The sequence below is a fragment of the Nicotiana sylvestris genome, chromosome 6, assembly GCF_000393655.2.
Source record: "Nicotiana sylvestris chromosome 6, ASM39365v2, whole genome shotgun sequence".
NCBI classification, from domain to species: Eukaryota; Viridiplantae; Streptophyta; class Magnoliopsida; order Solanales; family Solanaceae; genus Nicotiana; species Nicotiana sylvestris.
In genome coordinates this window covers 29182034-29204953 of record NC_091062.1, presented here as the reverse complement: position 1 = coordinate 29204953, position 22920 = coordinate 29182034, and the positions used below count along the sequence as shown (strand labels likewise).

Here is a 22920-nt window from a genome sequence, read left to right as displayed (position 1 = left end):
ATATAATGTGTTCGAACAATTAAGAAAATATTTTTCTATGATTATATTTGAATTAAGTTCAGTTAGTTTAAATTTGAAAGCATAACATAATATTTTGAAATATAGTCCAATTAAGAAAATAGAATTATAAAAATTATTTGAATTTGAGATGAGAAAGTTTTTAAATGTTTATCTATATTATATTAGAATGAGTGTAGTAAAAATAGATACTAAATTCAAACAGGCTAATAAAAATTCACATGACAATGTAATAATATTAGGTATTGAATAATATAAAATCAAAAATAAAGAATAAATAGAGAAAAAATAAAAATTCAGATTTTTATCATAGGAATAAGGGTAAAACTTATTTAAATTTGAGATGAGAAAGTTTTTTATATTATACTAAGAAAAGTTATAATATAAGTCCACATAACTCAAGTCTAATAGTTAAAATCAAAAATTAAAAAAATTGAACAAAATAAATTAGAGATAATGTAAGGACATTTATAATTCATAAGTTTAGAAAATAAAATAAAATAAATATACAATACATTAAAATATTATTAAATTTTAAATAATTTAAAATTTTTGAGAAATGTTTTTATTAAATTCCGAATAAGAGGTTACAAGCGTAAAAATATATCAAATTTCAAGAATAAAATATTATATTTATTAAAAACTATTAAAGGATAATAAGCAACACATTAATTTAATTATTAAGCTAATAGAAAATTATATAATAGTATAATAATATTAAATAATAAATAATACAATAACTATAAGGAAAGAACCAAAAAAAAAGAATTTGTATAAAAATGATCTGATAAATAAGACATATTTGACTTTTAGATAAAAACAAAGTGGTAGTAAGAATTTTATTAAAATAATATTATCTAATGTGCTCAAACAAGACAGATCATAACATGACATGTTTAGTATTCTTTAATATTGATAGCAAAACGAAATGCAAGTACTAAAAATAAGGGTTATGCTACTACAAATATATATTAAAAAAATAGGTTGTCCACTACGAAATTTAAACAATAATTTCATATCTTTCTTCATAATTAATATCTAATGTTATATAATTTTTATCTCAAAGGTTTATATTTTAAGGTTATTCGCACATGATTCAAACAACTTACATCACAATTTGACATGTTTTTTGTCCGCGCATCGCGCGGGTACTAATACTAATTATATTAAAAGGAGAGTAGTGAAGCATGTGGTTAAGCCAAGTGGCAAGCTAAAATGAAGCCATTTGGCAATTTAAAAACAACATAAAAAATTTAAATAATAAATGGAAACATATTTAATGGAAATAGTAGTCCAAGATTTTCTGTAAGTTGAATTTCATTCTTTAATTAATCAAAGCCAATTATTTTAAGATTTAAACTAAAAATAAAAATGTTCTCTTTTTAATGACCAAAGACGTACACCAAAAAAAGGATGCAATTTTCATTAAGCAAACCAATATATTATAACTATAGGTATCTATAATATAGATTTTGTGTATAATTCAGTAATGGTATGAATCCTTTTTTGAGAAAGAATCATTGTATCTTACACATTAATTTTAAATTAAAATAATAATTCTTTATTTAGTACAAGCTTTATATTTGACCTTATTTGTGGACAATATAAATTACTATAGGTATTTTTAATTAAATTTATGTATAATTCAGTTATGATAAGTATCTTTTTTTGAGAAAGAATTAATTAAAATTTCGTTAATTTTGTTTTGTATATTACACATTTATTTTAAGTTGAAATAATAATTTTTTATTTAGTGCAAGCTTTGTATCTGACCTTATTTGTGAACAATACACATTACTATAGGTATCATATACATTACTATAGGTATTTTTAATTAAATTTTGTGTATAATTCAGTTATGGTAGGTATCCTTTTTTAAGAAAGAATTAATTAAATTTTGTTAATTTCATTTTGTATCTTATACATTAATTTTATTTTGAAATAATAATTTTTATTTAGTACAAGCTTTGTATTTGACCTTATTTGTGAACAATATACATTAATAGATATTTTTAATTAAATTTTGTGTATAATTCAGTTATGGTATATATTCTTTTTTAAGAAAAAATTAATTAAATAAATATTTTGTATCTTACATCTATATTATGTTAAAGGGAATAATATTATTAATAAGAGGACAAAGGAAAAAGACAAGAAAAATTAAAGCTTGGTGTTTAATAAAAAAAATAAACGAAGGTTAAAAATTCAAAAAGCCCAAAGCTAAAAAATGAAGATCTGTGTCATTTCTTGAGCGCACTCGCTCTTACATATTGATTTACACATACTTTTTTTAAAAATTAAGATTTCAGATGCCTTAAAATTGATTTACTACGATAGTCTTTCCTTAAAAATCTTTATTTAAGCAACTTTTATTTAGGTTTGGCTTCTCTACATTGCTTAGTGATCATGCCCAACTATGCCTTATAAAAAGGACAATGCGGTCGTTGCAAATATAATCCGGTTTACAAGTCCGGAGTCGAATCCCACAGAGAACTAAGGCTTAGCTACAGCTATTCACTATCACCAAGAAGACAAGCTTGAACAATTCCTAACTTATAGATATTTAGATTCTTGTGTTTAACTAATTGATTAACAAATTAAAATAATAAATTAACAACTAAAGATACTAAGAGTTAGAGACAAGATTAAGGAGGTTTAGAGTTATGATTTTCCCAATTGTCGGAATCATTCCCGCTATGTCTTCTATAATTTCGCCTAAGTATTCTCGACCGATCATGAGCACTCTTATTACCGTAAATCTCTCCCGAGTAATCACGACAATTTACTAGACGCACTCTCCCGAGCTACGCTAGCTGGCTTTTGATACAGCTCACTTCAGATCGCACCCAAGGCTTCGTTATCCCTAATCCCGCCTTTAAACCCTCGGTTATTGATCCCTCATATACTCTGGGAGTGGTGTTGTTCAACAATTACCTAAATATGCACTCTCTCCCGAGTTATGCATACTAAATAGGCACAGCTAATTGAGAGCTCTTCAATTAACTACAATAAGAACGTAGTTGAACAAATAGAGATTATACTACGGCTCAATTATATAAAAACATAACAAGAATTTATCCTACAAAAGGTTCTATCAAAACTCTAGATAACAAATTAGCTATTCATAATAGTATGTAAAACTACAATACTAAAAGTCATAACCAACAATGAAAAATAGGAAGAGGAAAGAAAAAACTTGTAGAAGAATTCCCAAGCCTTGCTCCTATTGTGTCTCTGCCTCCTTAGGTCAAACCTATGTCAAAAATATGTCCAATTCCTTTTCTTGTCCGGCCTCCTTGGTTTAAAATAGGGTTTAAGGCTTAAAATCCCGTGTTTTGCACTTTGGTCCCTGAAATTTACGCATCCTGCCGCGGTTACGCCGGAACTGCGGCCAAACACCCTCTCAGGTTCTTCATTTGTCCGCGACTGCCTTCTGCCGTGGTTCTACCGCGGTCCTACCGTAACCGCGGTTTTTTACCCTGTTCCGTTTGGAATTTGGAAAAACATAAACATGAAAGTTGTAGCCCTTTAGTTATCTTTCCAACCATATATTATGGAGCCCAAATGGAGTTCTGAGCAAAAAGTTATGTCTATTTTACTAGACAGTGCGCAATATGCCTCTTCGAGTTTTCGTTTTGTTGTTTTATCATCCGTTGATCCCCGAACGTGATACCGGCTTAATTCCTTGAGCTCTTACTAAGACTTCAAAGCTCCAAACCACTTAAATTTATTCCATAACATCTATATAGCTCGGAATCACACATACAAGGCATAAAACACACAATTAGTGCAAAACACTAGCGATTAAAGCGCAAACTCAACTAAAGTGCAGTAAATTAGAGTGTAATAATTGACTAAAATACGTAATTATAGCCTATCATCATTACCCCACACTTAAACCATTGCTCGTCCTCGAGCAATCAAACTACACTTTTTTTTATAGACACGACCTTTTTAAACAAATTCTCCTAACTCATCACACCAAGAGTATTTAAAATAGGCTAAGCACAAAAGCATAACATCTTCACCTCAAGATTTGACTCATAAGTACCACGCATTATTCACAATTCACCTACTTACTCTAACATAGAGGTCACTGACATTACCTTTCCTTCATGAATCAAGTGCCCTCACACAACAAAAGAGAGTAGTTCCACACAATAAAATTTAAGAACACTTAGGAACTCAAGATAGAAAGAATTCACTCACTCTCAGAAATAACATTCATATGCCACAAAAGATGCACCATAAGCTTGCCCGTAGTGTACTACTCTACTAATGGAGCTCATTCAATCTAGGATCAATTAGGACTTTATTTGGTTGTAATGTAGGCTACGGGACGGGTAGGATACATTTAGATATAAGAGTAACTACACCTCCCTAAGCACTTTAATACATATACTTTAACATTCAAACCCCATACTTATGTCAAGCCAAACTCCACCTTCACATCAATATACATCAACTCCCAAATTATTTAAGCCCAATTATATCAAGAGTCACCACTATCAAAGAATATATTTTTTTTACAGCAATACAACTTTTTTTTCTTTTTCAATTCAAGAGGCTCTTGCTTTTCAAATCAGTGCACCCTTTATCCTTATTTCATTAGTTCCACTCAAAAGCCAAACCAACCACCCCACACTTTAACTTTTACAAAGTTTATAAACAATTCAAGTGCTCATGAAAGGTTTCAATGGTTCAATAGATGGTTAGTTCAAACAAATGGGTAAGGCTTGTAATGTGGTTGCCAAAGAAACAAGATTACAGGTTCAAAGGGGTTAACTACGATACATAACAATTAGGTGGGTAAAATTTACATATTTGGCTCAACAAAGAAATGCCTATATCACTTCCTAGACTGAATAAAACTACTATTTCGCTTTGCAAACACACGGGACAAGTTCTAGGCATCAAATGCAATGCACAAAATATAACAAATTCTTACACACACATGGCACATGACTCACTCAAGATTGGATCATCAAGACACTCTAGTCAAAGCAGTTAAGCAAAGTTAAGATCATACAATTTAAGGTACTTCTACAAGAGTCAAAAACTGAGCCTAAGCGTCACAACCAAAGTACTCACTATTCTCAAGGCATAACAAAGTCAAGAGATATTGCTTCACTTCAAAACACAACATAATGGCTCCTACTCCCAAAAATAAACTAACTACACTCGGTTCAAATAAAACCCTTGGAAAAGAACTGTGGTTTAAAGAAAAACCAAGGGGGAATTATTACACTACCTAACAAAAGAAAATCTTTTTGTACTTTTTCTTTAGACTTAAATCCCTCAAGAAAATTGTCTAATAGATCCATCGTCGGGAAAAGTATAATCTTTTCTATTTAAAAAAAATTATTCAATTAAACTAACACAACTAAAATAGCATAGAAAGTCACCCAGACAATCTCCTCACCCCACACTTAAAATTGTGCATTGTCCCCAATGCACACCATACTAATAAGAGGGTAAAAGAAACTCCCTGGTAGGCCAAAGGCCGAAGCATTAACAGCTCATGGGGTACTCAGACTTCCCCCAAGCTTGGTCCTTTATGCGGGTACATCACACTTAGTTCCAACCATTTGGTTTGTTGTTGCATCCTTCCAATACTTTTGCTTTCCATGCTCCTAGAAAATAAAAAATTGACACTACAAAAATAATACAATTAAAAAAATAAAAAACAAATAAAAGAAAGCAATAAAGTTAGGTTGCCTCCCAACAAGCGCTTGATTTAACGTCGCGGCACGACGCGGATCACTTTTTGCCTCCACCTCGAGCTTATGAATTGAACCCCAAGTTTTGATTCAAGCTTATGATTATGGTCATGGGGCGGTGGAACGAATCTGACTGGCCCAATAAAATAATGTAGTATTCTGCACTTCTTGGCCTTTAGATGAGGTGTGTAATCCCGACTTTCTGGAAAGAAGAATTCCAGAATGTAAGCACTTTGTTCCTCATTCCTTGACTCCTCAAGTGGCTCGGACGACTCTATTTTCATATCATCATCTAAACACAATGTGGAAAAATGCTTGGAGTGAGGACCAATGCGCTCAACTACATGAACATTGGGACAGTCTACATTCTCAACACTAATGACAATAGAGTCAACTAAATATGTATCTTCAATATCCTTGGTTGACTCTAGTATCTCCTCTACGACATCGGCATCCTCAAAATCTAGTTCGATTGATTGTTGGTGTTCTACTCTAGCCTCCTCCTCTAGCTCATCCTCGTATTTTTTTAAATCCTCCAGTGATATGGCAATTTCTACAGCCCGTTCTTGCTCATATTGGCTACTATCCACAATGTCAACTTGTTGCGCTCTACCAGGTTCAATTAATTTATTCGCTTAAGCCTCCAAGTTGTGAATAGTTGCCCCTTGCCTTTGTACCCGCAGTTGTATCTCATCATATTGTTTCGTAAGGCACTTTAACATATCCTCGATCTCTTTCAGGTCCTCATACCTAGGTTCTTTGCTCCTATTATCCTCACAAGAAAACATAGAATCATCATAATAAGGGGTTGGGGGAAAATAAGAAATATAGGCACAACCATGAAAGTGACCATCTTGACCACCACACATATCACACACATTCCACACATAAGATTGAGTTGGTGCACAAAACTCGCTCTCGAAAATATTTTGATAATTTTGCCAAGGGTGGTTTTCATCACAATATGCATAAGGAGGATTAAAAGTAGAATTACCAATATCAAAACTTTCATAATTCCATGATGCCATGTTTTTTTTATAATCAACAAGTAAAAGAAAAAATAAAAGAAAAAAAATCAAATACAAAAAAATAAAAATAAAAGTTCAAACTTGAAACCTAGTAATATTTACACCTACAGCTACACCGTTAGTTCCCCGGCAACGGCACCAAAATTTGATCACGCCCAACTATGCCTTATAAAAAGGACAATGCGGTCGTTGCAAATATAATCCGGTTTACAAGTCCGGAGTCGAAGCCCACAGAGAACTAAGGCTTAGCTACAGCTGTTCACTATCACCAAGAAGACAAGCTTGAACAATTCCTAACTTATAGATATTTAGATTCTTGTGTTTAACTAATTGATTAACAAATTAAAATAATAAATTAACAACTAAAGATACTAAGAGTTAGAGACAAGATTAAGGAGGTCTAGAGTTATGATTTCCCCAATTGTCGGAATCCTTCCCGCTATGTCTTCTATAATTTCGCCTAAGTATTCTCTACCGATCATGAGCACTCTTATTACCGTAAATCTCTCCCGAGTAATCACGACAATTTACTAGACGCACTCTCCCGAGCTACGCTAGCTGGCTTTTGATACAGCTCACTTCAGATCGCACCCAAGGCTTCGTTATCCCTAATCCCGCCTTTAAACCCTCGGTTATTGATCCCTCATATACTCTGGGAGTGGTGTTGTTCAACAATTACCTAAATATGCACTCTTTGTGAGAAATTTGATGAATTTTGATATTTAATAAGCATAATATTGACTTCGGTCAACATTTTGGGTAAACGGACCTGGACCTGTGATTCGACAGTCCCAGAGGGTCCGTAGAAAAATATGGGACTTGGGCGTGTGCCCGGAATTAAATTCCGAGGTCCCAAACCTGAGAAATGAATTTTTGTGTGAAATTGTTTTCTGAAATTAATTAAGGAAAATGAAGAAGAAAATTGATCAGAAAACTGTGGTATCGGACTCGTATTTTGGTTCCGACGCCCGGTACGACTCTTAAATATGTTTTAAGCACTATCTATAAAGTTTGGCTAAAAACGGACGTCATATGACGTGTTTCGGACTTAAAATGGGGAATTTGAGTTTTTATGAAAGTTGAAAGAAAATCATGTATTATGAGGCTTGATCCTATGTATATGATGTTATTTTGGCGATTTGATCGCACGAGTAAGTCCGTAAGGTATTTTCGAGATTATATGAATGTTTGGTTTGGAGCCCCAAGGGCTCGGGTGAGTTTTGAATGGGGCCCGGGAGGTCTTGGACTTAAGAAAATGCAGGTTCAGGTGTTGCAGACACCAGTGCGGCCGCGGTCCGCGCTGGAGCCGCGCGGCCGCGATGCCTTTCTGTGTGTTCCGCGTGGCTTAGTCTGAGGGCTAGGGTTTCAGGTTAACCAGCGCGGCCGCGCACCAAAACAGTGTGGTCCGCGATGGAAGGGTTCAGAAAAGCCCCAATTTTTCTCCCACTCGGCGCGGCCGCAACACATTTTTGTGCGGTCCATGCCAAGTCCTCAGAAAGGTATACAAGTTCGGAAAATCTCAGTCATTTTTCACTTTTCAAAAACCCAAAACCTAAGAGGCGATTTTCCAAATAGCTTTTCTTCTCTAAAACGATTGGTAAATGATTTCTAACTTAATTTCTTTTTTCCTTAACATCTTTTAACATAATTTCAACTTCAAATCAAAGATTTTCAGGGGTGAAATTGGGTGTTTTGAGTAGAACCTAGTTTTCTACAAATTGAGAAGTTGGACCTCAATTTGGGGTCTGATTTAAAACCAAATCATATATTTGGATTCATGGGGGAATGGGTAATCGAGTTTTGGTCTGAACCTCGAGTTTCGACCACGTGGGTCCGGGGGTATTTTTGATCATTTTGGGAAAAACCTTGTAAAATTTATTTTCATGCATGGGGAGTGATTCATTTAGTAATATTAATGTGATTAAGTAACTTATGACTAGATTTGAGGGGATTGGTGGTGGAATCAAGAGGTAAAGCTATACTAGAAGCGCGAGTTGAGTTTGGAGCATTCGAGGTAAGTGTTTGTTCTAACTTTGGCTTGAGGGATTAGGATTTGGATGTTATTTGCTACGTGATAACTGTGGAGTACGGTGTATAGGCATGGTGACGGTTATCTATGCACCAGAGTCTAGCATGACCGTGAGTCGTAGTTGCTTTTAAATTCGAAAGATGTGAAACAGTTGAGCTAATTACTTGCTAATATAATTATGAAGTGATAGTTGAGAAGCAGATGAGTTAAACAAGGAAGTGTGGTATTTTTCCCTTGCCGGGACTTATTGTTGATTTGTTCTCCCTTGCCGGGATGTTTAATATTGTTGTATATTCCCTTCCCCGGTTGGTTGTGACTGATGACTGGGTGAGGAAGAGCGATTATGCACGAAGGGTCTTTCCGTGCCATGTTTTGATAATTATGCACGAAGGGTCTTTCCGTGCCATGTCTTTAATTATTTGAGCACGAAGGGTCATTCCGTGCCTTGATGTGAGAGTTATGTGAGGAAAAGCACGAAGGGTGATGTCGTGCACTATATTTGATAGTTTTGGAGAGAATTGAGAGTAAAAGCACGAAGGTTGGTGTCGTGCAGTTGTTGATTCACTTGCTTTCTTTCATAGATATTAATTATTCAGTTTCCATCTCTCTGTTCGTTGGTCTTATATCTAAATTGTTACACCCCACAGCATGTCCCCTCCCTAATATTTGTTTAAATTCTGTATATCTTTCCGTTGTTGCACATATATCTGTACAGGTTAATTATGGTAGGTCTGGTCTAGCCTCGTCACTACCTCGCCGGGGTTAGGCCAGGCACTTACCAGCACATGGGGTCGGCTGTGCTGATGCTACACTTCTGTGCCCTTTTTGTGCACAGATTCGGGAGTAGCTTACGGACCGCAGTAGCAGTATATTGGGAGCGTGTCTTCAGTCCAGAGACTCCTAGGTAGTTCGCTGGCGTGTGTGGGCCCAGAGTCTCATCTATTTCATTTCTGTTTGTTTTCATTGTATCGAAGCAGACTCCTTATGTATTTTCTTTCAAACTCTTATTTGTAGTATCTTATAGTAGTCCGTGAGTATTGTGACACTAAATCTTGGATAGAGGATGATGTTAATTTTTCCGCATTTTCATTCATTTAATGTTAAATTAAGACTTCCGCTTGAATTTATTGTTTTTATTTATTATCTTGTTGAAAATTAGTTGAAAAGGTATGTTAAGGTTGGCTTGCCTAGCTCCGATAGTAGGCGCCATCACGACTCCCGTTGGTGGGGAATTCGGGTCATGACAAGTTGGTATCAGAGCACTAGGTTACTTAGGTCTCACAACTCACGGACAAGCTCAGTAGAGTCTGAGGGATCGGTACAGAGACGTCTGTATTTATCCCTCAGAGGCTACAGAGTTAGGAAAAAAATTTCACTTTGTTCATTTTTGTCGTGCGATTTTGTTTCTCAAATATTGATTGTCGTTCTACTCTGTTCTTTCCTAGATGGTGAAAACACGTGCGTCTTCTTCTACCGCGCAGCAGCCCGAGCTCCCAGCAGCAGCTCCCGCGATGGGCATGGGCCGTGGCCGTGTCAGAGGTCGTGGTAGGGGCAGAGCTCAGCCTCAAGTAGCAGTTCCAGAGGTGGAGCCTCATATTGACTTTGACGAGGAGTATCCAGCCCCAGCAACTTCAATGGGCCCAGCTCAGGTCCCAGGATGGGTTATGTTCTCCCCGAACCTCCAGGATGCTCTCGTCCGTATATCAGGCTTTATGGACAGTGTCACTAGAGCGGGTTTGCTGCTAGTAGCACCATCTACTTCCCAGGCTGGAGGAGGGGTTCAAACTCCTGCTACGCGTACTCCGGAGCAGGTAGCTCCCCGGACTCAGGTTCCAGTGGTTCAGCCTACAGTGGCAGCTCACACAGGTATTACAGCACAGGCCGGGGATGGAGCGGCCATGTCTTCGGATGCTTTGTGGAGACTTGATCGGTTCTCCAAGATTATCACCACCACTTTCAGCGGTACTTCATCGGAGGATCCCCAGGATTTTCTATTCAGTTGTCATGAGATCCTCAGGACTATGGGTATAGTGGAGACCAATGGGGTCGATTTTTGCACCTTCAGGCTTGCAGGATCCGCCAAGACTTGGTGGAGAGATTATTGCCTGTCTAGGCCAGCAGGGTCTCCAGCTTTGACATGGGATCAGTTTGCGGAGTTGTTCTTGGAGAAGTTTCTCCCCGTCACTCAGCGGGAGGCACTTCGTAGACAGTTTGAGCGCCTCCATCAGGGCTCCATGATAGTTACACAGTATGAGACTAGATTTATTGACTTGGCACGCTATGAAGTTGTGATACTCCCTACAGAGCGAGAGAGGGTACGGAGGCTCATTGATGGATTGATTCTGCCGATCCGCCTTCAGATGGCCATGGGAGTTGGTAGCGATATTTCCTTTCAGGAGGCGGCCAATACGGCCCGACAGGTAGAGATGGCACTTTTTCGAGGAGGTAGTCAGGGTTCAGATAAGAGTCCTCGCCATTCTGGTAGGTTCAGTGGTGCCTCATCTGGAGGCAGGGATTCATATGACAGAGACCACTCTCAGAGGCCCTTCCAGTCGGCACTTTAGGTTTCTCATGGTACTCCAGGCGGTGGTGGTCCTCAGCAGTATTATTCGGATCAGCAGACCTTCAGCGCACCACCAGCCCCCATCAGTGCACCGCCACTTCAGAGCTTCAGGGGAGGACATACAGGTCGACAGGGCCAGCAGTCCCAGCAGCCGAGGGCATGTTATGGTTGTGGTGACCCGAGTCACATTGTCAGGTTTTGTCCCCGAGCCTCGAGTAGTTCTTAGCAGCAGGGTCCTCGCCTTACGATTCAGGCAGCAGGTGATCCACAGGCCGCCCATCCAGCTAGAGGCGGGGGTAGGGATCATAGGGGTGGAGGGAGAGACCGTAGAGGTGGAGCTCGGACCGCCAGAGGTAGGGGTCAGCCAGCAGCCGATCGCCCCAAAGATACAGTTCAGGGAGGTGGGGGTCAGCCCCGTTGTTATGCTTTGCCGGCCAGGCTAGAGCCCGAGTCATCAGATGTTGTGATTACAGGTACTATTCTGGTCTGTGGTAGGGGTGCTTCTGTGTTATTTGACCCGGGATCTACATATTCTTATGTGTCGTCCTATTTTGCACCCTATTTGATCATGCCTAGTGAGGCTTTGGGTATTCCTGTATATTTGTCCATACTGGTTGGTGAATCTATAGTGGTCGACCGAGTGCATCGTTCATGTGTGGTGGTATTTGACAGTCTTGAGACCCGTGTCGACTTATTGCTTTTAGATATGGTGTACTTTGACGCTATATTGGGGATGGACTGGTTGTCCCCATATCATGCTATTCTGGATTGTCACGCCAAGACCGTGACCTTGGCCTTGCCAGATTTGCCCCGACTTGAGTGGAGAGGGACCCCAGGCCATGCCACCCGCAGTGTTATTTCGTATGTCAAGGCTCGACGTATGGTCGAGAAGGGGTGTCTAGCATATCTGGCGTATGTTCGCGACTCCAGCGCAGAGGTTCCATCTATTGACTCTGTTCCTATTGTTCGAGAGTTCCCCGAGGTTTTCCCTTCAGACCTGCCGGGTATGCCGCCCGACAGGGATATTGATTTATGTATTGATCTGGCTTCGGGCACTCAGCCTAATTCCATTCTGCCATATCGCATGGCCCCGCCAGAGTTGAAAGAGTTAAAAGAGCAGCTTCAGGACTTGCTTAGTGTATCACCTTGGGGTGCACCAGTGTTGTTCGTGAAGAAAAAGGATGGGTCGATGAGGATGTGCATTGATTACCGGCAGTTGAACAAGGTGACGATAAAGAACAAGTATCCACTGCCGCGGATTGACGATTTGTTCGACCAGCTTCAGGGTGCGAGGGTGTTTTCAAAGATAGATTTGAGATCTGGCTACCACCAGCTGAGGATTAGGGCGTTTGATGTCCCTAAGACAGCATTTCACACTCGGTATGGGCACTATGCGTTTTGGGTCATGTCATTTGGGTTGACCAATGCCCCAGCAGCATTTATGGAATTGATGAACCGAGTGTTCAGGCCCTATCTGGATTTGTTCGTGATTGTTTTCATTGACGATATTCTGATATACTCCCGCAGTCAGGAGGAGCATGAGCAGCACCTCAGAGTGGTTCTTCAGACCCTGAAGGATAGTCAGTTGTATGCTAAGTTCTCAAAGTGCGAGTTTTGGTTGAGTTCGGTCGCATTCCTGGGTCATGTCGTATCAGCAGCAGGTATTCAGGTAAACTCGAAGAAGATAGAGGCAGTCAAGAACTAGCCTCGACCAGCTTCAACTGCGGAGATTCGGAGTTTCCTGGGGTTAGCAGGTTACTATCATTGGTTCGTGGAGGGGTTTTCATCCATTGCAGCCCCTATGAACAGATTGACCCAGAAGGGTGCCCAGTTCAGGTGGTCGGACGAGTGTGAGGCGAGCTTTCAGAAGCTCAAGACGGCTCTGACTACGGCATCGGTATTGGTTTTGCCCACAGGTTCAGGGCCATATACGGTCTATTATGATGCGTCTCATATTGGGCTTGGTGCAGTGTTGATGCAGGAAGGCAAAGTCATTGCCTATGCTTCGAGGCAGTTGAAGATCCACGAGAAGAATTATCCGGTTCATGATCTCGAGTTGGTAGGCATTGTTCATGCCTTGAAGATCTGGAGGCATTACTTATATGGCGTGACGTGTGAGGTTTACACTGATCACAAGAGTCTTCAGTATCTGTTCAAGCAGAAAGAGTTGAATTTGAGGCAGAGGAGGTGGTTAGAGTTGCTAAAGGATTATGATGTTACTATCTTATACCACCCGGGGAAGGCCAATGTGGTGGCCGATGCATTGAGCAGGAAGTCCGCCAGCATGGGTAGTCTTGCTTATATTCCAGTCAGCCAGAGATCGCTTGCTTTGGATGTTCAGGCCTTGGCCAATCGTCTTGTGAGGTTGGATATTTCTGAGCCTAACAGAGTGTTAGCTTGCACGGTTGCTCATTCCTCACTATTAGAGCGTATCCGCGAGCAGCAGTTTGAGGATCCCCATTTGTTTGTCTTGAGAGACACGGTGCAGCGTGGAGGTGCCAAGAAAGTAACCTTAGATGATGATGGCGTATTGAGATTGCAGGGGCGAGTTTGTGTGCCCAATGTTGATGGGATTCGAGAGTTGATCTTAGCGGAGGCCCACAGTTCTCGGTATTCTATTCACCCGGGCGCCGCGAAGATGTATCAGGATCTGAGGCAGCACTATTGGTGGCGTAAGATGAAGAAAGACATCGTTGTGCATGTGGCTCGGTGTTTGAATTGTCAGCAGGTTAAGTACGAGCATCAAAGACCTGGTGGTCTATTTCAGAGGATTGCACTTCCCGAGTGGAAGTGGGAGAGGATTACGATGGATTTCGTTACTGGACTTCCGATGACTCGGAAAAAGTTCGATGCAGTTTGGGTCATTGTTGATAGGCTGACCAAGTCAGCGCATTTTATTCCTGTTGCAGCCACCTATTCGTCCGAAAGGTTAGCCGAGATTTATATCAGGGAGATTGTTCGCCTTCATGGGGTGCCGCTACCTATCATTTCGGATCGGGGTACGCAGTTTACCTCGCATTTTTGGAGAGCGGTTCAGCGAGCGTTGGGCACCCAGGTTGAGTTGAGTACAGTATTTTATCCCCAAACGGACGGTCAGTCCGAGAGGACTATTCAGATTCTTGAGGACATGCTCCGAGCTTGTGTTATTGATTTTGGAGGCTCGTGGGACCAGTTTTTGCCTTTAGCAGAGTTCGCCTACAATAACAGCTACCAGTCCAGCATTCAGATGGCTCCGTATGAGGTGTTGTATGGTAGGCGATGTCGGTCTCCAGTTGGATGGTTTGAGCCGGGAGAGGCTCGATTATTGGGTACGGATATGGTTCAGGACGCCTTGGACAAGGTCAGGATTATTCAGGATAGACTTCGTACAGCTCAGTCCAGACAGAAAATTTATGCAGACCGCAAGGTCAGAGATGTTGCTTTCATGGTTGGTGAGCGGGTATTGCTCCGTGTATCGCCTATGAAGGGCGTGATGAGATTTGGGAAGAAGGGCAAGCTCATCCCTAGGTTCATCGATCCATTTGAGATTCTTGATCGTGTGGGAGAGGTGGCTTATAGACTTGCCTTGCCACCTAGCTTGTCAGTTGTGCATCCCGTGTTTCATGTATCTATGCTCCGGAAGTATCGCGGAGATCCATCGCACATGTTAGATTTCAGCACTGTCCAATTGGACAAAGATCTGTCATACGAAGAGGAGCCGGTGGCTATTCTAGACTGGCAGGTTCGACAGTTGAGGTCGAAGAGTTTTCCTTCAGTGCGTGTTTAGTGGAGAGGTCAGCCTCCTGAGGCATCGACCTGGGAGTCCGAGTCCGATATGCAGAGCCGTTATCCTTATTTATTTCCCGACTTAGGTACTTCTTTCTTTTGTCCGTTCGAGGACGAACGGTTGTTTTAGATGTGGAGAATGTGACGACCCAAAGGGTCATCACCGTAATTCTTCCTTGTAACGTGCTTCCGAGGCCTTGAAAACCTCGCTTTTAGTTGCCTCGATATTGCGTGCGCAGTCTGGGCGTGAAGCCGGAAAGCTTTTATGTTGAAATATGCGAACTTTGTGAGAAATTTGATGAATTTTGATATTTAATACACATAATATTGACTTCGGTCAATATTTTAGGTAAACGGACCCGGACCTGTGATTCGACGGTCCCGGAGGGTCCGTAGAAAAATATGGGACTTGGGCGTGTGCCCGGAATTAAACTCCGAGGTCCCAAGCCCGAGAAATAAATTTTTGTGTGAAATTGTTTTCTGAAATTAATTAAGGAAAATGAAGAAGAAAATTGATCAGAAAACTGTGGTATCGGGCTCGTATTTTGGTTCCGACGTCGTACGAGTCTTAAATATGTTTTAAGCACTATCTGTAAAGTTTGGCTAAAAACGGATGTCATATGATGTGTTTCGGACTTAAAATGGGGAATTTGAGTTTTTATGAAAGTTGAAAGAAAATCATGTATTATGAGGCTTGATCCTATGTATATGATGTTATTTTGGCGATTTGATTGCACGAGTAAGTCCGTAAGGTGTTTTCGAGATCATATGAATGTTTGGTTTGGAGTCCCGAGGGCTCGGGTGAGTTTTGAATGGTGCTCGGGAGATCTTGGACTTAAGAAAATGCAGGTTCAGGTGTTGCAGACACCAGCGCGGCCGCGGTCATTTCCGCGCGGTCCGCGCTGGAGCCGCGCGGCCGCGATGCCTTTCTATGCGGTCCTCGTGGCTGAGTCTGAGGGCTAGGGTTTCAGGTTAACCAGCGCGACCGCGCACCAAAACAGTGAGGTCCGCGCTGGAAGGGTTCAGAAAAGCCCCAATTTTTCTCCCACTCGGCGCGGCCGCAACACATTTTTGTGCGGTCCGCGCCAGGTCCTCAGAAAGGTATACAAGTTCGGAATATCTCAGTCATTTTTCACTTTTCAAAAACCCAAAACCTAAGAGGCGATTTTCCAAACAACTTTTCTTCTCCAAAACGATTGGTAAGTGATTTCTAACTTAATTTCTTTATTCCTTAACATCTTTTAACATAATTTCAACTTCAAATCAAAGATTTTCAGGGGTGAAATTGGGTGTTTTGGGTAGAACCTAGGTTTTCTACAAATTGAGAAGTTGGACCTCAATTTGGGGTCCGATTTAAAAACAAATCATATATTTGGATTCATGGGGGAATGGGTAACCGGGTTTTGGTCCGAACCTCGAGTTTCGACCACGTGGGTCCGGGGGTATTTTTGACCTTTTTGGGAAAAACCTTGAAAAATCTATTTTCATGCATTGGGGATGATTCATTTAGTAATTATTAATGTGATTAAGTAACTTATGACTAGATTCGAGCGGATTGGTGGTGGAATCAAGAGGTAAAGCTATACTAGAAGCGTGAGTTGAGTTTGGAGCATTCGAGGTAAGTGTTTGTTCTAACTTTGGCTTGAGGGATTAGGATTTGGATGTTATTTGCTACGTGCTAACTGTGGAGTACGGTGTATAGGCATGGTGACGGTTATCTATGCACCGGAGTCTAGCATGACCGTGAGTCGTAGTTGCTTTTAAATTCGAAAGATATGAAACAGTTGAGCTAATTACTTGCTAATATAATTATGAAGTGATAGTTGAGAAGCAGATGAGTTAAAGAAGGAAGTGTGGTATTTTTCCCTTGCCGGGACTTATTGTTGATTTGTTCTCCCTTGCCGGGATGTTTAATCTTGTTGTATATTCCCTTCCCCGGTTGGTTGTGACTGATGACTGGGTGAGGAAGAGCGATTATGCACGAAGGGTCTTTCCGTGCCATGTTTTGATAATTATGCACGAAGGGTCTTTCCGTGCCATGTCTCTAATTATTTGAGCACGAAGGGTCATTCCGTGCCTTGATGTGAGAGTTATGTGAGGAAAAGCACGAAGGGTGATGCCGTGCACTATATTTGACAGTTTTGGTGAGAATTGAGAGTAAAAGCACGAAGGTTGGTGCCGTGCAGTTGTTGATTCACTTGCTCTCTTTCATAGATGTTAATTATTCAGTTTCCATCTCTCTGTTCGTTGGTCTTATATCTAAATTGTTACACCCCACAACATGTCCCCTCCCTAATATCTGTTTAAATTCTGTATATCTTTCTGTTGTTGCACATATATTTGTACAGGTTAATTGTGGTAGGTCCGGTCTAGCCTCGTCACTACCTCGCCGGGGTTAGGCCAGGCACTTACCAGCACATGGGGTCGGTGGTGCTAATGCTACACTTCTGTGCCCTTTTTGTGCACAGATTCGGGAGTAGCTTACGGACCACAGTAGCAGTAGATTGGGAGCGTGCCTTCAGTCCAGAGACTCCTAGGTAGTTCGCTGGCGTGCGTGGGCCCTGAGTCTCATCTATTTCATTTCTGTTTGTTTTCATTGTATCGAAGTAGACTCCTTATGTATTTTCTTTCAAACTCTTATTTGTAGTATCTTATAGTAGTCCGTGAGTATTGTGACACTAAATCTTGGGTAGAGGATGATGTTAATTTTTCCGCATTTTCGTTCATTTAATGTTATATTAAGACTTCTGCTTGAATTTATTGTTTTTATTTATTATCTTGTTGAAAATTAGTTGAAAAGGTATGTTAAGGTTGTCTTGCCTAGCTCCGACAGTAGGCGCCATCACGATTCCCGATGGTGGGGAATTCGGGTCGTGACACCAAGGCTTCGTTATCCCTAATCTCGCTTTTAAGCCCTCGGTTATTGATCCCTCATATACTCTGGGAGTGGTGTTGTTCAACAATTACCTAAATATGCACTCTCTCCCGAGTTATGCATACTAAATAGGCACAGCTAATTGAGAGCTCTTCAATTAACTACAATAAGAACGTAGTTGAACAAATAGAGATTATACTACGGCTCAATTATATAAAAACATAACAAGAATTTATCCTACAAAAGGTTCTATCAAAACTCTAGATAACAAATTAGCTATTCATAATAGTATGTAAAACTACAATACTAAAAGTCATAACCAACAATGAAAAATAGGAAGAGGAAAGAAAAAACTTGTAGAAGAATTCCCAAGCCTTGCTCCTATTGTGTCTCTGCCTCCTTAGGTCAAACCTATGTCAAAAATATGTCCAATTCCTTTTCTTGGCCGGCTTCCTTGGTTTAATATAGGGTTTAGGGCTTAAAATACCGTGTTTTGCACTTTGTTACCTGAAATTTACGCATCCTGCCGCGGTTACGCCGGAACCGCGGCCAAACACCCTCTCAGGTTCTTCATTTGTCCGCGACTGCCTTCTGCCGCGATCCTACCGTAACCGCGATATTTCACCCTGTTCTGTTTGGAATTTGGAAAAACATAAAACATGAAAGTTGTAGCCGTTTGAGTTATATTTCTAACCATATATTATGGAGCCAAAATGGAGTTCTAAGAAAAACGTTATGTCTATTTTACTAGACAGTACGCAATATGCCTCTTCGAGTTTTTGTTTTATTGTTTTATCATCCGTTGATCCCCAAACGGGATCCCGGCTTAATTACTTGAGCTCTTACTCAGATTCAAAGCTCCAAACCACTCAAATTCATTTCATAACATCTATATAGCTCGGAATCACACCTACAAGGCATAAAACACACAATTAATGCAAAACACTAGCGATTAAAGTGCAAACTCAACTAAAGTGCAGTAAATTAGAGTGTAATAATCGACTAAAATACGTAATTATAGCCTATAATTACTTAGGGTTTAGCTTACGCGCAAACTACTGCAAAGTATGGCTTCAAACTATAACTATATCAGCGAAATATCAACGTCCAAAATGAGTTGGAATTTGAAGGTTCGTGTTGTTAGATTATGGCACGTTCCAGACCGCGAGAAATCAGAAAATCCTAATTCAATTGAATTAATTATTCAAGATGAAAGGTGCATACTCTTTTAGGTGTTGTTATTTTTTTCGAGTTGTGATGTATTTTTTTCAAGTTATGCGCCTTACTAACTTAACTTTTTTTTTAAAATTTTTTGTTTAAGGGAGATCGAATTCATGCAACTATTGGAAGAGCTGCTATTGAATGATTTATCATTTAATTATTGAGTATTGTTATTGTCTTATGATCCTTTGGTTTTATGTATCATTTTCTTTAGTTATTATTTTTAATTTGGTATAACTATGTTATGTGGCAGTTCATCAGAGCTGACATTTTAGCTTTTTTTCCAGCGCCTCACTCCTAGAATCTTGAAGTCAATTAAGTATTTCTCTGTTTTATTTATATATAATTTACTTTGTGTCATTATTGGTTACCGCATTTGTGTATTTTATTGTCGTGTTGTTGTGATTAATCTGCCACAAGTTTTTATTACATTTGAGTGATACTGTCGTGTTAGCTTGCAGATTAGTGAGAAATGGAGAATGCTAATGGATTATACTAGCAATCCTCATCTGCTGCTGGGTGGACAGCAAAAGTGTCAAAGAACGAGAAACTGGAGAATTCTATATTGAGGTAGTATGCAACTTTTTTACTTTAATGTAAAGTAGGATAATTTATTGCAGAGAGCATAATATAAGCTAGATGCATTGAGAAAGTCTAAAAAGATGTCACCTGTAGTGACATGGAACAGTGGCTTGTGACTGTGTTATCTGCAGTCCAAGTGCATGAAGCTCATCTAGATTCTGATGTTAGCGTGATGAGATCTATCGGCTTCCTAGAATCCAAGCTATTGATGTATTTCAATATATTTTATTCTACACTTAATCAAAACATCTAAAAGTGTGCAATAATTTTAGATGCCAACTAAGTTTCCTTCTAAAGGATCATTCTGGCATGTCTTCTTCATTATCTCATCAGTAATACAATATATGTTGTCTCTCATTTCCGTCAAAAATTATCGCCCAAGGACCAGAAATTCTTAAATTTTTACCCGTGCGTTTTTGTAGTGATAAACCTCAATATAGATGACAACTTCTGGAAAATGCACTGCAATATGTCCATGAGCATTTGCTACAATAATGTTCCATTAGGCACATGCTTCATATCAAGCAAATTATATAGCATCATTATTTTTCGTGGAACATTCATATCAAGCAATTTGTATAGCATCATTATTTTTTATGGAACATTTATTAGGAGATGGAATGAAAGTTTTACCGAAGTCCTAATATGTTTTTAATGTTTGGCTGTAAAGATGGTATTAACACTAACATATTAAATTTTACGGTGTACATCGTTCTTTTTAATTATCCGCACATCGTGCGGGTACTAATACTAGTAATAGTTTTAATCAAAAATGTATTTGTAACTTTAAACTATCATTTATCCTCTTTAAAATAGCAAGTTATGGCAACTTCTGGTCAAAATCTTGCCTTCAAGATTTGTGACAAGGCAAGTTTTATAAACTAATTTGAAATCCGTGGCCAAATTGCATTCATTAGGATTAGCATTTGGCCAGATATTCTGGGATTTTTGTGAGAAGGAAAGTTTTGGTCAATAATTTGAAATCTTTACTATTATTGCTAGCCGAAATCTATGCTTGCAAAACTTATCTTAACGGGTTACAACTTAAATGGTCTCTTAAAAGGGTGATTTGCGCAAATACGACCCTTCGGTGCCTCTCTTGATCTTTTGATCACATTTGTCTTATGGGTAGAACAAGTATTGTCTGTCCCTTGTTTTATGGGCAAAAGTTTTGACTTTTGACCGTAAAGATTTTCTAGGGGCAAGCGGGAGTAAAAAAAAGTCAAAATCATCAATTTTTAAGGTCTTTGTAATTTCCTACTCTCAAAATGTCTTCTTATGGTCCAATGCATCTAGGTCCTTTGGGCTAGTCTCATATCTAACAGTGGGAGCCCAGTTCATTAAGCTATGGTCAGTTGGGGCGATTTACAGCCGTACCCTATATTTATGCCACCTTTTAACATGTACCTTATTTTTAAAAACTATTGATTTCGTAATCAACTAACAAAAAATTTTGTAATAATATGACCTTTATATCATTTCCAAAACATATAAAAGATGCATCAAGCATACCCAGATTCAAATTCCAGATCTCCTCCGTATCTTCTCCATCGCTCCGTCTCTCCTGAGATCGCCTCTCGCAAAGCCGATTTAAACCAGATTCAAATTCCAAATTACAAATTCAAAATTACAAAATACATTGTAAGTATTCAAATTCATCTTCATAGTTCAAAATAGTTTTTGAATTATATGTTTTCTGATTGATTGATTGAAGTTGTTTGACGAACTTCACTGATATGTTGAATTTTCATTCTAAATCTGTTTGACGTTGAATTCTAACATTCTAATCCGAAAAATATGCTGAAATTTTTGGTCTATTTGCTAAACAAGCTGAAATTATTTAGTTCATATCTAAAAAATTCACCAAAACGAGCTCGCAAAAAATACAACGAAGAAAAAATTATATTAAAACATTATATGAGTGTTATCATTGTTTATTTACTAAACAAGCTGAAGTTATTTAGTTCATATTTAAAAAATTCAACAAAACGAGCTGAAGTTTTCATATTGCACAAAATTTCATATTGCACAAAAATTTAAGTATTAGTTGCTGAAGTTTTTTACGTAATCTTTAAAAATTTCAGCAATATGAGCTGAAGTTTTCCTCCTACACTGGGTAAAAAAAACATAAATTAAAATTACATATTGCACAAAAAACTTTAGCAGCTATGCTGAAGTTTTTTAGTTAATATTTAAAAACTTCAGCAGGAGGAGCTGAAGTTTTCCTATTACACTGGGTAAAAAAACTAAAACATAAATTAAAATTATATATTGCACAAAAAACTTCAGCATAGATGCTGAAGTTTTTCAGTTAATCTTTAAAAACTTCAGCAAGAAAAGCTGACATTTTCCTCCTACACGGAGTAAAAAATAAAACATAAATTAAAATTTCATACTGCACAAAAACTTCAGCATAGTTAATCTGTAAAAACATCAGCAAATGGAGCTGAAGTTTTTCTCCTGCACTATGTATTTTATTATCATTTTTTTGGAAAAACTTCATACCAAAAAATACTTATGTTTTCAGGAATATGTAAAATATTTTTCATATAATTTTTTGTATGCTGAATTTTTTTTAGTTCATCTGCTAAAAATGCTTAATATTTTGTCATGCAATATGTAATTTTCGGATAAGTTTTTGTTAATTGCTCTCTTATTTTCTCAGTTTAAAAATAATTTTTAGTTCATGCTTAAAGTTTTCATCAAGCACTGTGTATTTTCGGATTAGTTTTTCTTAATTCCTGTTGAAGTTATTTAGTTCATTTCCTCTGCTATTTTTTCGAGTTTGAATAGAATTAATATTAAAAAATGCACAAAAAACGTAAAACAAAAACTGAATATTTCATTAAACATTAAAAAAATAAATTAAATTACATAAATAACAAAATAACATAAATAACAAAAAAAAATCTAATCGTCCATATTATCAGCATCATCATCATCGTCACTACCAGATGGACGAGCATCTTCATCAGCAAGATTATCAAATCTTGCATACATCACAAGCGTATCAAGCTTATTGTTAATTTCTTCCAGCTCCCTGTCGTACTTGTCTATGAGCTCATCCAGTTTCAGCTCAAAAGCCTCTATAATGCCTTACTTGATTTCTTCCACTATTT

The 22920-nt window shown here is 38.7% G+C and overlaps 1 protein-coding gene across 1 annotated transcript; it reads left to right on the top strand.

The window, feature by feature from the left end:
* The first annotated feature begins 10240 nt into the window (after positions 1–10240).
* On the top strand, positions 10241–19364 carry LOC138870415 (uncharacterized). The gene is made up of 4 exons (XM_070148219.1): positions 10241–11276; positions 11379–11515; positions 11612–12496; positions 19320–19364. The coding sequence occupies exons 1-4, from the start codon at positions 10241–10243 to the stop codon at positions 19362–19364; spliced, it is 2103 nt and encodes a 700-aa protein (XP_070004320.1).
* The last annotated feature ends 3556 nt before the right edge of the window (positions 19365–22920 follow it).

Bases quoted from the DNA above. Each gene is read 5' to 3' on its own strand.
- LOC138870415 (XM_070148219.1), top strand. From the start codon at position 10,241: ATGGTGAAAACACGTGCGTCTTCTTCTACCGCGCAGCAGCCCGAGCTC. The intron at 11,277-11,378 runs GTAGGTTCAGTG...ATGGTACTCCAG, and splicing joins TAAGAGTCCTCGCCATTCTG to GCGGTGGTGGTCCTCAGCAG. The intron at 11,516-11,611 runs GCATGTTATGGT...CTTACGATTCAG, and splicing joins AGCAGTCCCAGCAGCCGAGG to GCAGCAGGTGATCCACAGGC.